Here is a 14,945-nt window from a genome sequence, read left to right on the forward strand (position 1 = left end):
TCCCTCTGGAAATCTTGTTGTCCCCTGTCCCAGATGGATGTCCCCACCCCCACCCCAGGAGGACAAACTGCTTGTCAGGGTGTCACTCCTTCGCTGGGCCCATGTGCTCTCCCCTCCGAGGCCAGTCCTGTGGCTCGGAGCGCAGGAAGTTAACCTGGGGGACTGCAGGGGTGAGAGGAGTCACTCGGGGTCTCGCAGTCAGGGTGAAGGTGACAGCAGTTTCATGCTGGTGGACGGGGTCCTCTGCTCCAGAGCTCCGGTTCTGAGAGGCGTCCTGGTGTGTGGTTGAGCTGCACATGGCAACAGATGTCAGAGAACTGTGGAGGCGGGGAAGCAGGCTGACCCCAGAGGGCAGATTCCCAGGCAGGGCCCGTCTCTACCTCCCACCACAACACCCAGCTTTTCCTCTCACCTCAGTAGTCACGCTGCCTTCAGTTTAATAAATTCCTTCCTTCCTCCCCTCCCTTCCTCCCTCCCTCGCTGCCACTCTTCCAGAGATCCATATATGCTGACAGGCACCCTCTCTGGGAAATAGGAATTGGTCTCCCTGAGTCAGGGGTTATAAGCCATTCACACACTAGTCTGAATTAGGCAGAACAGCTTCCTTTCTCCCAGCATCCCCGTGAGATCAGTTCCACTAAGGGAAAGGAGCAGGCAGTAATCAGGTTTAGAGGACTGGCTTCAACGGGAGTGCTTTTGGGGGGCAGTTGGTCAGTATGTGTCCACTCAGGGAAGGAAGACCATAAGAGGCGGGAGAGGTCGACAAGAAAGAGGTAGAAAGGTGTCAAGCCCGGCTGTGACCACCTGGGCCTGAGAGATCTGGTTCTTACCCAGGAAGGGGAGGGAAATGCGCCCCATCCCTCTGGGCGGCCCCCCTTTGTCTGAGCACAGCACCACTGCTTCTGCCCAAACCCAGGGTCTGAAAGCCAGTCCCCGCCCGTTTAGCCCCAGGTCCTTCCTCCACCCTTCACATCTGCTGGTATTTACAGAAAAGGCTCATCTTGGGGGGGAACAAGGCTGAGACTCGGAAAGATCCTTGCCCGTAAAGAAGGACTTGGCTCCCTTCTTTGGTTCACTTCCAATTAGAAAATGAAAACATCAAGAGTACTCCACTTCTGAGTGTCCTCATTCGTTTTGAGACGTGGAATGCTGATGTCTATAACGGTTTGAGAGTCAGCAAAATCAATGCCACATCATGCTCACGTCAGCTGTCATCAGATTAATCAAAGCAGCCAAAGCTAATGCTTAGTTGGAGCGGTAAATCTGTGATGTTGTTTCCCATGAGTCAGCTGTGAGTGAAAAGGATGCGATACTTTTTTGTAAAGATTTTATTTATTTATTTTTAGAGAGAGGGGAAGAGAAGGAGAAAGAGAGGGAGAGAAACATCCATGTGTGGTTGCCTCTCACACACCTCCTACCAGGGACCTGGCCCGCAACCCAGGCATGTGCCCTGACTGGGAATCGAACTGGCAACCCTTTGGTTCATAGGTCGGCGCTCAATCCACAGAGCCACACCAGCCAGGGCAGAACAATGTTTTCCATGCAGTGGAATTTTCTCTTGCCAAGAGAAAATTTGGAGTAATGCTCTATAAACCCATCTGCTGGTCTGGCTGTGGACAGACCACCATTCAAAGAGAGGGGGTTCTTTAATGAGCCTGGAAACTTACTGATACCTTCAGTCTGGGGGATTCGCTTTCCTGTATCCCTGGGAGAGCTGGGGTACATGAAAAACCAAGGAAAACAAATGGCTGTATCCTTTTGAGACCTGAATCTCTTCTGATGAACTAGGCAGCTTAACGGGAGAAAGACAGTTTCCTTAACTGGGTCCCCTTACTCAAATGCTCGTTATTTTCAAACAGTTCTGCACCGCTAAAGGCACATTTATTCTGTTTCCATTTCGAATCGGCCAGCAGTTTGCGCAGTCATTGCTGTGATGATGCTTTTTCTGCAGATGTGGCGGAGCAGTACTTCCAAGAGAGCCTGGACAAGCTTAAGGATGCCGAGGGGACGGGGAAAGCCAAGTTTCTCTCCGTTCAAGATGAATATTGCCATTTTCTCCAAGTCAGTGGGCAAGAAGAGGTGAGCGAGTCTGGACTGCAGTTGACTAGTGATTTCTACATGGGCGGCCCGGTTGCTATGCAAAGGGCCACTCGACTCCTTCATTCTGCAGGCATCCAGGAGGCATCTACTGTGTGCAGGGCACGTGACCGGCCATGTGGCCACTGTCAGGCAGCTTCCAGACCCTTGCTCAGTTGTTTACGAGAATGTAGACGCCCCGTCCACCCACGAAGGGATCCGAAGGCCCTGCTTATTGCAGCCCGAGGCTCTGGCTGGGACACAGCTCATGCCCGAGCGTGTTCCTTATGGAGCAGGACACAGGCTGGGGTGCGGCCCTCCCCACTCCTCTGCCCGCCGTCCTGTGCCCCCAAACGTGGCAACACCCTTGGTTCTCACCCTCGGTGCCTCAAACCCTACTCTTCTTTAATCCTCTCTCCACTGACCCACCCACTGTGGGTTCTAGCCGCAGTCGGCCAAGGAGGGCTGGTCCCAAGGACAGTCCCAGGGATGGGCAAGGGCCATCCCAGAGGCGGTCACAGCCTGCACCTGGGCTGGAACCCCACGCCAACAGGGAGGTGATCTTGCGGGAGGAAAATGCCTCGTAAGGTAAAATTTAAGTGAGGGTCCCTCTTGGGTTTATCTTCTGGTTATGCTGCTTGCCTGCTCCAGAACCTTCTCTGAGCTGCTTGGCCTGGCACAGAGGCCGTGCACCGCCAGGCCAGCCTGTGACTCTGCTTTGTCTCTCTTGGCTCCTACTTTCTCTGCTGCAGCCAGATAGGTCCGCTCACTGACCTTGAACCTGCCGTGGGCTTCTCCCATTGCACACCTACCCTTGTTTCTCACACCCTCTTCTGTACTCTCTTCTCCCTTCACCTTTCCCAGCTCTCCGAGGCTGACTCAGTCAGTCCTCAAAGCCCCTGTGGCATCTCTCCTGCTGCCACCGCAACTTGCCACTCAAGTTCACACGCATCTCTCTCTAGTTCCCCCAGTCAGACCGACAGTGGCACGGAAAGCTTCATTTAGGAAATACAGTCGGGCTGTGTCCTATCAGTGGTTCCTCCACCCTGGCAGCCACTTCCCAGCACTGCACCATGCTAAGTCCTTGCTCGCAGATGTCCCCGGGTGTGACAGGCTTTAGCATCAGCCACGTCCCCTGTGCACTCAGGTGGGTCACACATTCTTGACTGACACAGTGTCTCTGTCCCTTCCATGGGGTCCTCTTTCCACCTGTGAAATTTTCCTGCCCCATCAGCACCTTTGCTGTGGTTCCACAAACCCCTTGTCATATTATTGCCATCTCAGGAGTTGAGGCCGTGCTAGCTCCTTCTGTCCCGAGAAGCTGTCAGGATGAGTTCAAGCCCACAGGGCGGGGAAGCCCCCTCACCGGCCCCTGCTTGAGTTAGCCCTGCTGCTCAGCGCCCCTGTTCCGCAGCTGCCGTCTCGCCTTGCAGCAGATCCTAGAAGAATTTCAGGAGGAACGTGGGATAGCCACAGAGAGGGTTTTCCCTCTGTATGTCCTGGTATCCGACCACAGACATCACTATCAGAAGATACTGGTTTCTGACCAACCCGTGTATTTTATTCCCTGTTGGTGTACATAAATCAGAAAGCCCAAACAAAAAGTCAACTATATTTAATTTGTTAGCATGTTGGAATGTTTGCTTTCGGTTTCACACACGATGGCTTATGAGAAATAGAAAGTCCTGTGATATGTTTGAGATGTTCTGTGAATGTGAACTTCCACCCAGAAATGGAAGTTTTCCCTGAGGTGACAATGTCGCGGTGCCCAGAGGGAGGACGCCCTGCCACCAGAAAGGATGAAAGTCCCTGGCCGATTCCGGTCCTGTCTCTGCCACCGATGAGCTGTCCGACTCTGGGCCAGTTTCTTGGCAGCGCTGTGCCTCAGTTTCCTCCTCTGTCAAAGGGGGTGGGTACCACTGCCCGGCCTGAAGCAGGCCGTGAGGATTAAGTGAGGTCACACATGTCAGCTGTTTAGCACAGTGCTCGACGCCTGAAGGACACATCCGCGGAGCTTTTTTCTCTTACTGCTCAGCTAAAACGGCTTCTCGCCATCTCTGGAGTGGCTTTTCCTCCACGCGTCTTTATGCATTCTCTCTTCACACCTCACACCTCCCCCCGCTCCGTGGAGGTCCCTTCTGTCTCCTGTTTAACCAGAGGAAAGTGGGCTCAGCTCATGAGACGGTCAACCAAACCCATTGTCCTTGAAAGGGAAAATACCCGTGAGCCACAACATCGCTTTCTCAAGAGGACTTGCCCTTCCTCGGCCTTGGAACTTCTGTAACCAGCGAGCTTTCTGTTCCCATCACAGAGAGCAGCCTCGATCCTGAGAGAGTCCCTGGAGGCCAAGGTGGGGGTGTTCGGCCACCTCAGTCCCGAGGTGGCAGAGACCTACCGGCTCCTGGGCGAGGCCCATCTGGCACAGGGGAACCTCGGCGCGGCCCACAGGAAACTGAGCAAGGTAAGGCTGGAGCGACCTACTGCAGAGGACAGGCCTCCCTCACCCCCTCCCCTCGGGTCGCTCTCCTCCCTCCATTGTGCTCTTTTTAAGTGGAGCATTTTAAGCCCTGGCCCTAGGGCTCAGTGGGTTGGAGCATTGTCCTGGGCACCAAAAGGTCGTGGGTTTGATTCCTGGTCAGGGCACATACCTTGCTTATGGATTTAATCCCCTGTCGGGGTGCGTATGGGAGGCAGCCGATCGATGTTTCTCTCTCACATTGATGTTTCTCTCTCTGTCTCCTTTCCTCTCTCTCTAAAATTAATGAACATATCCTTGGGTGAGGATTAAAAAAATAAATAAAATCAATGGTCCTTAATAAAGGGCTTATTTACATAAGATGACTTCACTTTCGTAGTTGATTTAAACTAACACTTTTCCAGTAAAAGCATTAGTAATTCTCTTATACACATGTATTTTCTTTAATGAATTATCAACTTTTTTTACCATGCAAGTATATTGTTATGTAGTGTCATTTATCAATCTTTTTTTATTGTACTCTCTCTGTATACCCAGATTATAGAGGAAGTCTTCTGTGGGTTCTTCCAGCACTTATATGTTTATTTCTGTTTCAATTTGGAGTTTATTTGTGTGGTTGGTGTGAGGTATGGATCTAGCATTATCTTTTTTTGTTGTTTTTAAATGGCTACCCCGTTGTCCAGCACCTTCTTACTAAAGAGCCTGGTGATGTGAGATAATGCCTCCATCATACACTGCATTTCTCTGTGTCCTTGAGTCCATTTCTGCATTTCTCTCCCGTTCCACTGATCTCTGCTTATTCAAATGCCAGCTCCTCATTGTTGTCAGTGTAGAGATTTCGTGGCCTGATCTGATGGGACTGGACACGGCTCTTGGGTTTTCTCCCCCTAGAATAACAGGTTTCCTAGATATTCGAGCATGTTTATCTTCCACACGGATTCTAGTGTCCACTCGACTAACTGCGTACAAAGTTCGGTGGTATTTTTAGGGGGTCTGCGTTACTTGTAAAAGAACTTCAGGAGGGCGGACGTCTTTATCACACGGTGAGGCATTTTACTCAAGAACAGGGATTTCTTTTTACTTGTTGGTGTCTACTTTTGTATCATTGAGGCACATTTTAAAATGTACCTTTATTGGTTTTTGCATGCTTGTTATTAGGTTGATTTCTAAGTATTTCATCTTCTTTGATACTATTGTATGTGGAGTTTTATCCACGGTTGTAACTTTCATCTGGGTATTTTATTGTGTGTGAAGACTTCGGTTTCTTTATATTAATTTTATGTTCTGCTAACTTACTTATTTCTTTTCTTGCCTGAGTTGATTTGAGAATTGGTCCTCTCAGGTTTCCCAGGTATTCTATTACACCATCTGCAAATAGTTTTACTTTTTTTTTTAATTTTAAGTAAGTGTCTTTTCTTTCTTTTTTAAGATTTTATTTATTTATTTTTAGAGAGGGAAAGGAGGGAGAGAGAGAGAGAGAGAAACATCAGTGTGTGGTTGCTGGGGGCCGTGGCCTGCAACCCAGGCATGTGCCCTGACTGGGAATCGAACCTGCGACACTTTGGTTCGCAGCCCGTGCTCAATCCACTGAGCTACGCCAGCCAGGGCTTACCTTTTGTTTCTTAATTCTCATGGCTCTGATTGATTTCTCTCATCCAATTGCATTGGTTCACACCTCCAGTACGATAATAAAATGGTAGTGGAGATAGCAGGCATCCTTGTCTTGTTCCTGATCTTAGTAGAAATGTCTCTGTCGATTCTTCATTGAGTAGATGCTGGCTTTAGGACTAGGGTTTATATGTTTTATCATGTTAAAGAAGTAGCCATCACTTCTATTTTCATGAGTAGTTTTTTCTTTGTTAGAAATGTGTTGGATTTTATTAAATGTTTTTCGAGCATTAATGGAGATAATCAGATGATTCTTCTTAGATCACTTAATATAGCACATTTTATTATAGTCTGAGGCCAACCTTGCATTCCTGGAATAGATGCCCTTGGTCACGTTGAATTATTTTCTTCATATGAGGTTGATTAGTTTGTAAGTATTTATTTTAAGATTTTTGCACCAAGATTTGTATTTGTTTAAATATCAATATTTGCTTCATAAAGATAATTTGGAAGTTTACCTTTATTTTAGGCACTGAAGGAATTGGTGCAGCGTTAAAACTATCTAGTCTGTAGAGGTTTGGACTTCCTGTGAAACTCTTTAGGGCGGGTACTTCCTTTATTGACAGTTTTCTCTATTCTACAAAACAGTTGGTTTGTTGATGCTTTTTATCTCTAATGGGGTCATTTTGGTCGCCTGTCTCTTTCCAGGTAACTGTCCCATTTACATGTTCAGATTGATTGGCATAGAGATTTGCAAAGTATTCTCATGCATTTTTTTAATAGTTATTTTCCCCTTATAATATCGTGGTTTACATTTGGATTTCTCTCACTGTTTGCTGGAGGAGGGGGCAGCGCGGGGTTCAGGGAAGGGATTTAATGCACAGCCCTGGAAAGAGTAGGGCCTGGGAGAGGCAGGGGTTCCCCGGCTGGAGAGGGGAGGAGGACGGGGGTGGGGCCGGGGGGCTAGAGAGTGAAGCCCATTTAAGCAGCTGTCCGGGGAGCAAGGCTCTACAGCCAAGTGCGCAGGTGGAAGGGCTGAGAATCAACCCTTCAGGCAGCGGTCCCCAATGGTAGCCTCTGCAGGCCAAGTCCGGCCCACTGCCCATTTTCGTACGACCCCCGAGTTTACAGTGGTTCCTACGGGTGATCATACAGTCTGCAGTCACACAGATGATGTAAACTGAGCTGAATGAAGATGGGGAACACTGATGCTGAACCCCAATGGAGATGTTATTCCCTCTCCCCAAAAATCCATCCTTCTCCTTGGAACCAGATCATGAAAGACGTTGCTCGTTATTATATTCTGAATTTCACTGATAAACATTGTGGAACCTTTTGTCTCCTGTTACCTAACGCATAGGAACCTCAATTTTGGTCTGTTGGCACATGGCACCTGCAATAACAACCATGTGCCCCTTGCAGGAAAGTTGCCCAAACCTTGCTCTGAGCAGCTGGGAGCTGTTGAGGGAATTTAGAGCCGGGCACAGCAGGCCTATATTTGGATTTGTTTTTTTTTTTTTTTTAATCCTTGCGAGGATGGTGTTGAGAATGTGGTGGAGTGGCCCAAGAACTAGACCGAGAGGCCTCAGTTTTCTCATCTGTAAAATGGAGATGACGCGCACCCTCCGGCCCTCCCACTGTTGTTCTGTGGTAGGAGGAGGTGAGGCCCATGGGGCTGCTTCGATCAGCGCCAGGCCCTGCCGGGCACAGAGGGCGGGTGAAGACAGGTGGGAGGGGAAGACAGAGCTTTCCGGCCCTTGGGGCTCTCCACTTTCCTTCCCTTTGCTCGTTTCTGCCCTGAGGTGTGGGGGTGAAACAGGGAAAAGCTCTTCTGAAGGACCAGCCTAGCCACGCGAGTCCAGTTGGGAGACGGGCCCCAGAAAACAGGGGGGAGGCAGCAGATGGTAGCCGACACACGAGAAACGTGAGCTGGGGCCACCCGGACCTTCACCGGGCTCTGCTGGCTCTGGCCAGGCCTGGCTGGTGCCACGACCGACCACGCGCGTAGGGCCAGGCTCGCTGCTGCCAAGGGCAGCTTGTGCATCCGTCTCAATCCCCACAGTGGTCCGGCAGGCCAGACCGTACTAGCCTTGCTTTACTGATGAGGGGCCTCTAGGAGTTAAACATGTAAATTGTCTATGGGCTGGTTACTGCAAAAAAAAAAAAAAAGCACACCTTTCTCTTTTATACCAGTGGGTCAAGAAGCATGGGTCTTAAATGCCCTGCTTCAGGGTCTTCTTCTGAACCAGGGCCTGGGGCTGGCATCCAGGGCCCGGGGGTCTGCAGTGTGTTCCTGGGGGAAGCTTAAGAGTCACGGTGCTGGCTGGCCCCTGCCGGCCGGCCGGCACCCACCCACAGGGCTGAAAATCAGCTCCGTTTCAAGAGACTCTCAGGTTTCATCACCTCTAAAACCTGCAGTGGAAGCTGGTGACATTTTTTTCCCTTTAGTTTTTCCTCATCACCTACCAGTCTGAACACAAAGACTTCGGCATTTTAAAGCTCTCTGGCCCCGTGCCAGAACCCAAGAGAGAGGGTTGAACTTGTGTCCCCGTGGGTGGCGTGCACTGAGGTACACGCAGACCTCGTTTCCAGTCCTCCCCGTGTGCCCGCAGGAGGCAGGGCTGGCCACCCCCTGAACACTGGGGTGCACACGGGCTGGAAGCAGGCCCTTCCCAGCAGTCCGCTGCCGGACCGGACATTCCCAAATGCCATATTTAGCTGTGAGCTCTGTGGAGCTGGCCACTGCTTGTGCAAGCTCCCGGCCCGGTCTTCCTCTTGTTTTGACCACCACAACTTCAGCCCCTGACTTTTTCATCTCCGGCTCAGGAACCACTGAACACAGGCCTTCCCAGATGTGCGTGCCCTGGTGTGCCTTGTGGCGCCGGCCTGGTCCCCGGGGCAGGAAAATCAGGAAGACCTGAGACGCAAAGCAGACAGAGGGATTGAATTACCGAGAGGAAAACCACGCTATTGATCTGTCTTCCAGAGGCCTGTGCCTGGGGGCGGGGGGCGGGAGCAGGGCAGTGGAGGACGCCAGGCGCTCCAGATGGAAATTTCCACAGCAGAAGTTCACAGGCTTTGGCAACGGAGAGACCTGGTTTGGTTTTAGGGTGGGCGTCCTTGTGAACATTTTCACGAAGGGCTGCAAGAGAGAGTTCCCGAAGGCTGTCTCCTCAGTCAGCAGCCTCTCGGGACGGGTCCTGGCCCCAGTGACCATGGGATGTCAGGCCTGAGTCGCCTCTTAACCTGGCCTGCCTGTTCAGTGCTGTCATCTCCAGGGTTCTGTCCGCTTCCTGACTGCTCCACAGCTGGGAGCATTTCCGTGAAAGAACTAACAGGATTTTACGTGACCTCTTTCTCCAAGGCATCCAAAGCCCCCTGTAATATATACATCGTTTGAAGAAAGGACGTGGACAGTGGTTTTTATTCATAGATTACAGGTGACAAAGCCGTCCCCGGAAGCTTCTCATGTGTCTGTCACAAGTCAAGACAGGATCCACGGAAACACATCCGTTTGCCAAATGCCAGCCTCTCCTCCCCGCGGCGGAATACACAGAGCCTTCCGACAGGCAGTCGTGTGTTTTACGCACAGTGCATGTGTGCCCTGCTATTTCATCGGCAGCCACTTCACTTGTCCTTCCCCTTCAGGGTGTGTGGTGTTCTCTGTGTGGCCCTGCATTCCAGGGAGCGCAGGGCGGGTTTGGGGTCCCTGCAGAGCCCCCTGTCAGTGCCCCCAGGTTTCCATGTGAAGAGTCTCATCTGTCCTTGACCCTGCTCTGCCTGATCCCCTTGTTTTAACCCACTGTTGGGCTGCGGCAGTCCGCCTCCTCGAGACCTTTTTGAAGGAGAGGCGGGCCAGGGTGACATTAATTTTGTACACAAAACCCGGTTTCTTGAGCTGAGAAGCATGCTTAAACATGCTTCAGCTCTTGTGAGCAGAGCTTTGTCAGTCAGTGTCATGTAAGCATGGGAGCTGAGGTTAAAGGGGTCAAGGTCACTGCCATTCGTAACCTCCCGTGGGGAGCTGGGGATAATCCCTTGCGTGCCACAGGTGGGGTGGAAGTGAGAATTCCAGGGCCCTGGGCCACAGCCTGCCAGGGAGGGTTGATTTCCTGGGGCTCAGGCCCCAAATTATACGGCCCAGGCCGGGCGCCCTCCCCCTTTGCTGCCCCCTAGAGAACACGGATGGGTAGTGCACACAGACCACCCGCAGACAAGGCCCTTGTATCCCAACTCTTCCTATGGCAACGCCTGACTCCTTTCCACATTAGCGCGGAGGTCTGGAGCGGGCAGAACCCTGGGCCAGGACAGGCTGTCCTGGCCCAAGGCTGGAGGTCCATCGGTGCCTCCCTGCAGGCAGGAGAACTGTGAGTTTATGGGAGGGTGGCCAGGGATGGAGGGACCGGCAGGACTCCTCCACATAAATTCAGGGTGACCTTAAACAGGCAGACAGCGGGTACGGGCTGCACCGACTCCAGATGGGCCGAGCGCACTGGCCAGGCTCCAGGTCACCGGGGCGACGTGCCAGAAGCTTAGAGTGCAGCTCAGAGGATTAGCCGTAAGAGGGTCTGATGTGCGTCTCTTCCTCTGTCTGGCTCAGACACAAGCAGGTCCAGCATTGGAACCCTGAGCCAACCTCACCCTTTCAGACACAGCCTTCACCTCTGTGTGGGCCCAGGGCCGGACTCCTGTCCACAGCGAACCCTGTGGACAGGTCCGTTCTCTGAACGCTGGTGCTGCAGCTGTCCTGGAGAAAGATGGCAGCAGCCTGCTCTGAGACAGTGGCCAGGGGGTGGAGCCACATGGTGGGGGTGTGAGGGATGTTGATAAGGACAACGAGCCCTCGGCCCTTGGCAGCCCAGAGGTGAGGCGTGAGGGAGCAGCACTGTGTAGGCACTCAGGGAATGCAGGGAGCGAGGGGCAGTGCCTGGGCCACCCACCCTGTTCCCACTGCAAAGCTGTTTCTCTCATGGGAGCCTTCCCGCCGTCCTGGGCAGCAGGGCTCGGGGCTCCCAGTGAGCGGCCCTCCTGGTGAGGGAGCTGCAGGGGTGTGGGTGTGTGTGTGTGAGAGAGAGAGAGACACATGCAAGGTGAGCCTCTGCCCGGGACCTCAGCACCACCACCACCACCTCGCCCAACCCGGCACCCTTCACCTGGCTGAATCCCCATCCTGGGGGCCTCCACCTGAGCATCAGCCGTCACTGCCCCAGGCACCCTCTGCCGCCACCAGCACCCCTGTTCTACTCCTTCACGGCCCCGTGTTCGTTCATTCTTTTCCATAGCTCTTAGTGTGAGCTGTTATGACACGTTTATGTGCACGTTTTAAGTGTCTGCTCCCCCCCCCACTGCTCTGGGAACCCTGTGGGAGCAAGGCCCATGCCTGCTCCATTGACACGGGCATGAGGCTGGTGTGTCACAGGGGCCAAGCAAGCGTCCACTACAGGCGTGAGTGTGCGTAGCCGAGACGCAGCGGCAGCCAGGACCAGGCTGGGCCCCAGGGCCTGGGAACCCCACAGCACCCCCACCTGGGACCCTGTCTCTGTAGGAAAATGCTCTCTGACTGATTGATTGTGCCGTGGCTTGTCCTTTCGATCCCCCCAAGTCCATTACTGAAGGGATCATTTCTGCCTGCCTTGTACGATTAGTATGAAATGAAAGTATATTTGTGTTTTTCTAGACACTTAAGACATTTCACTCTCCCACAGATGTGGGGTTCTGGTGTCTCTTTTCCTTAACACGAGCCTTGAGATTTGAATGAAAACGGAAGCCCGACTCATGAGGTTCTGGACAGATTCCCCTCCTTGGACACAGGCTAGCATCAAGAATAGTGATTAGTTCTTTTTCCTTTTTTTTTTTTTATGTACCTTTGCTTTTTGTTTCATATGAAGATGAAATACATATGATTGTACAAGCTTGGCATGGACCGAAAAACTATGCCTTCCTCGATTTTCTGGGACTGAGTCTGGGAGCCTCAGCCCCAGAGGGCTCTTCAGCTGCAGCGTCGTCACACCCCCTCTGTTAACAAAGAGGACATGTTCCCTCAGCACTCCCAGTGGCTGAGATTCCCCCAATGAAATTAGGATGTGATTCCAGGACTCGAGGCTGGAGTGGGCTCAGGGAGGACAGGAGGGCTGAGACACCTGCAGTCCCTGTTTGCACCTGTGGGGGCGCTGTTGTGAAAGTGACCCTGGGGAATGACCACAGATTGTTGGACATCCACCCCTCCCCCCAGAAAAACAACCCAGTAAATAAGCTTTTTTGTGAGTTGGGGTATGTAACTATTGTGGTTCTTTTTAAAAATGTTTTATTTACTTGTTTTTAGAGAGAGGGGAAGGGTGGGAGAAAGAGAGGGAGAGAAACATCAATGTGTGGTTTCCTCTCCAGCGCCCCCTACTGGGGACCTGGCCCACAACCCAGGCATGTGCCCTGACTAGGAATTGAACTGGCGACCCTTTGGTTCACGGGCCAGTGCTCAATCCACTGAGCCAAACCAGCCAGGGATAACTATTGTGGTTTTCTAACGCTGGAGTAAATTGAGTCAACTGACCATTGCCCCACAGCTGCCACTGAGCGACCCCTCTGTCACTGGGACGAGTGTGAGCTCTGGGGCACAGAGGTCAGCCACCGCTTGGACGGCAGCAACCAGATGGCCGCTTCTCAGCTTCCTGGGCTCTGGGGCTCCCTAGAAACCTGGCTTCCCAAACTCAAAGTCACGTCAAAAACAAGGATTAACGTCCACATCGCATTCTCAAGATTGTGTCTTAGCTACCCTGGCTCCTGGGAGAGAGCAGTGCGTGGAGAACAGCGCTCTTTGCACTGGTGAGCTTGCCTGGTTATGATGGTGATGCTTCGTCACCATGGTGAGCTGCCTCGTGCCAGAGGCTTCCGCCGCTGACGTGTGTGTCCCGGGAGCCCTGTGGTCCCACTGCGCCATATAGGAATTCCTCAGTTGACCCGTTTGTTCACTTATTGAATCATTCATTCACTCAGCCAATATTGCACCTACTTACGTGCTGGGGACCGTGCGAGGCCCTAGGACAAAGGCGAGCAGGACAGACGCGGCCCCTGTTTGGGGACAGCCTGCAGACCAGTGTTGCCTTTCATCTTCTTGAAGAAAGCTCCCTCCTTGGTAATGGAAGAATAATAAGAACATAAATGACTTCTCCCAACCCAACCCTTGCAAATCAAATCAGAGAATTATGAGGGGGACCAAAAAAAAAACCCCACTGGAATTGTCTTCTGGAGGGCAGACCCCTTGCAGTCCAGGCTTCCCCTGCTGGGTGAGTGTTTTTGTCCTGAAGAGCTTCCCATCTGTGTCAGCGCACCAGCTGGCGTCGTTGTGAGAGGCTGCGTTTGGCTTCAGGGAATTTCTTTCCAAAGACTCTTTTAATGTGTTCGCCCATTTCATGACGGGTAATTTACAAATGCACCCGCCCACACCATGCTGAGTTTTCAGCAGTTTGTGACCAAAAGCAGCATGACCCACCTGCCCCGCCCTCCCTATTTACCCAATCTCACCCCAAGCAACCTTTTTATTTTCCTGGATGAAAAACGTCCTCAAAGGGAAACGTTTTGCCGATGTGCAAGAGGTGGAACAAAAAAACGGCAGAAGCACTAAGAGGCATCATAATCGACAGGTTCAGAAACTGTTTTGAGCAGTGGGAAAAAGTCTCCATAGGTGTATTGCATCCACTGGAGAGTCCTTTGAATCCTGCCCTTGGAGAGCAATGTGATGTCTCCCTGATATTCATCTGGAGACTCAGAATGTCAAGGTTTTGTCCACTTAAAGGAAAGTGAGAAACCCCCTCTAGGGGCTGGTTTCAAACGGGTGCACTGGCTCCCTGGAAGAATCTGGAATGCACAGAAGACCTGTAACATGGGTCTGAGGGATGTTCTGCCCTCAGCGCCTGGGAGCTCTTTCCCTAGCTCAGCGAGACGTTTGCCATGCCTGGCTGCCGGCAGTGTCAACGGACATTTACTGACTCTGTCAACATCTACAGCTTTAACAAAAGAATCGAAGTACCTACTTCACATCAAATGCCTACAGAAAATTAGCTAAGAGCAGCAGAACATTGGAAAACTTCAATTTATGTTTCTTAGCAACGTATACAGCTATGTAGGACACGTCCTGGTAACAGCTGGTCATGGTCGTTTTGCTTTTGAAGAAAGGCGTCTCTTGAAGACTCTCTCAGTGAATGGGCAGACTGCGTTTTCCTGTCCTGGTGGCTGGCGTGGCCTCCCCTGGGCACCGTTGTCCAAAGGGATTAGGTAGGGGCGGAGGGTGTTTCTCCTCCTTCACACCTCTCCACATCTCTTCTCAGGGGCAGCTGGAATTCTGAGCAGGTCTCTCTAGTGAGGATACGTAGCGTTAAAAAAAAAATCCATTTAATTCCAGGGAGGCAAGAGTCTTGATTGGGATCAAAGAGACAGGAAGGGATGGGGCTCACCTCTCTCTGGGCTTATTTGAAGGAGGGTCACTTTATCCAACTGTGAGCCACTCTCCCTGCTGACCTCATGCCCCCAGGGAACAGGGTCGGCACACAAGGTCAGGAAGGGGAGGCGGTAAGAGTTTGTATGATGCTCTCCGTGGCCTTCCCTTCCTCTCAGGAACCCACAACTAACTCGGGGAGCAGCGTCACTTCCCCAAATGTGGGGGGGGCAGAGGGAAGAAGCTTCAGTAACCCGAGGAGCAGCACGGACTCCCCAGGTTTCCACGTGGGAGGCCCTCTGTGAAGTCAGGGTGAACGGAGACCCCTGGCCGTCTGGAACCACCGTTAGAATGTCC

General features: G+C 52.0%; 1 protein-coding gene across 4 annotated transcripts in view; it reads left to right on the forward strand.

The window, feature by feature from the left end:
* Window positions 1–14,945, forward strand: part of TTC23 (tetratricopeptide repeat domain 23) — a 47,529-nt gene that overhangs the window by 29,620 nt on the left and 2,964 nt on the right. For all 4 annotated transcript variants that reach the window (XM_036012978.1, XM_036012975.1, XM_028502419.2 and 1 more), the window contains exons 8-9: window positions 1,952–2,079; window positions 4,388–4,537. In XM_036012978.1, coding sequence (XP_035868871.1) covers window positions 1,952–2,079; window positions 4,388–4,537 — 278 coding nt within the window. The remainder of the gene's footprint in view (window positions 1–1,951; window positions 2,080–4,387; window positions 4,538–14,945) is intronic.

This window comes from Phyllostomus discolor, chromosome 12, assembly GCF_004126475.2.
Source record: "Phyllostomus discolor isolate MPI-MPIP mPhyDis1 chromosome 12, mPhyDis1.pri.v3, whole genome shotgun sequence".
In the NCBI taxonomy this organism is placed as follows: domain Eukaryota; kingdom Metazoa; phylum Chordata; class Mammalia; order Chiroptera; family Phyllostomidae; genus Phyllostomus; species Phyllostomus discolor.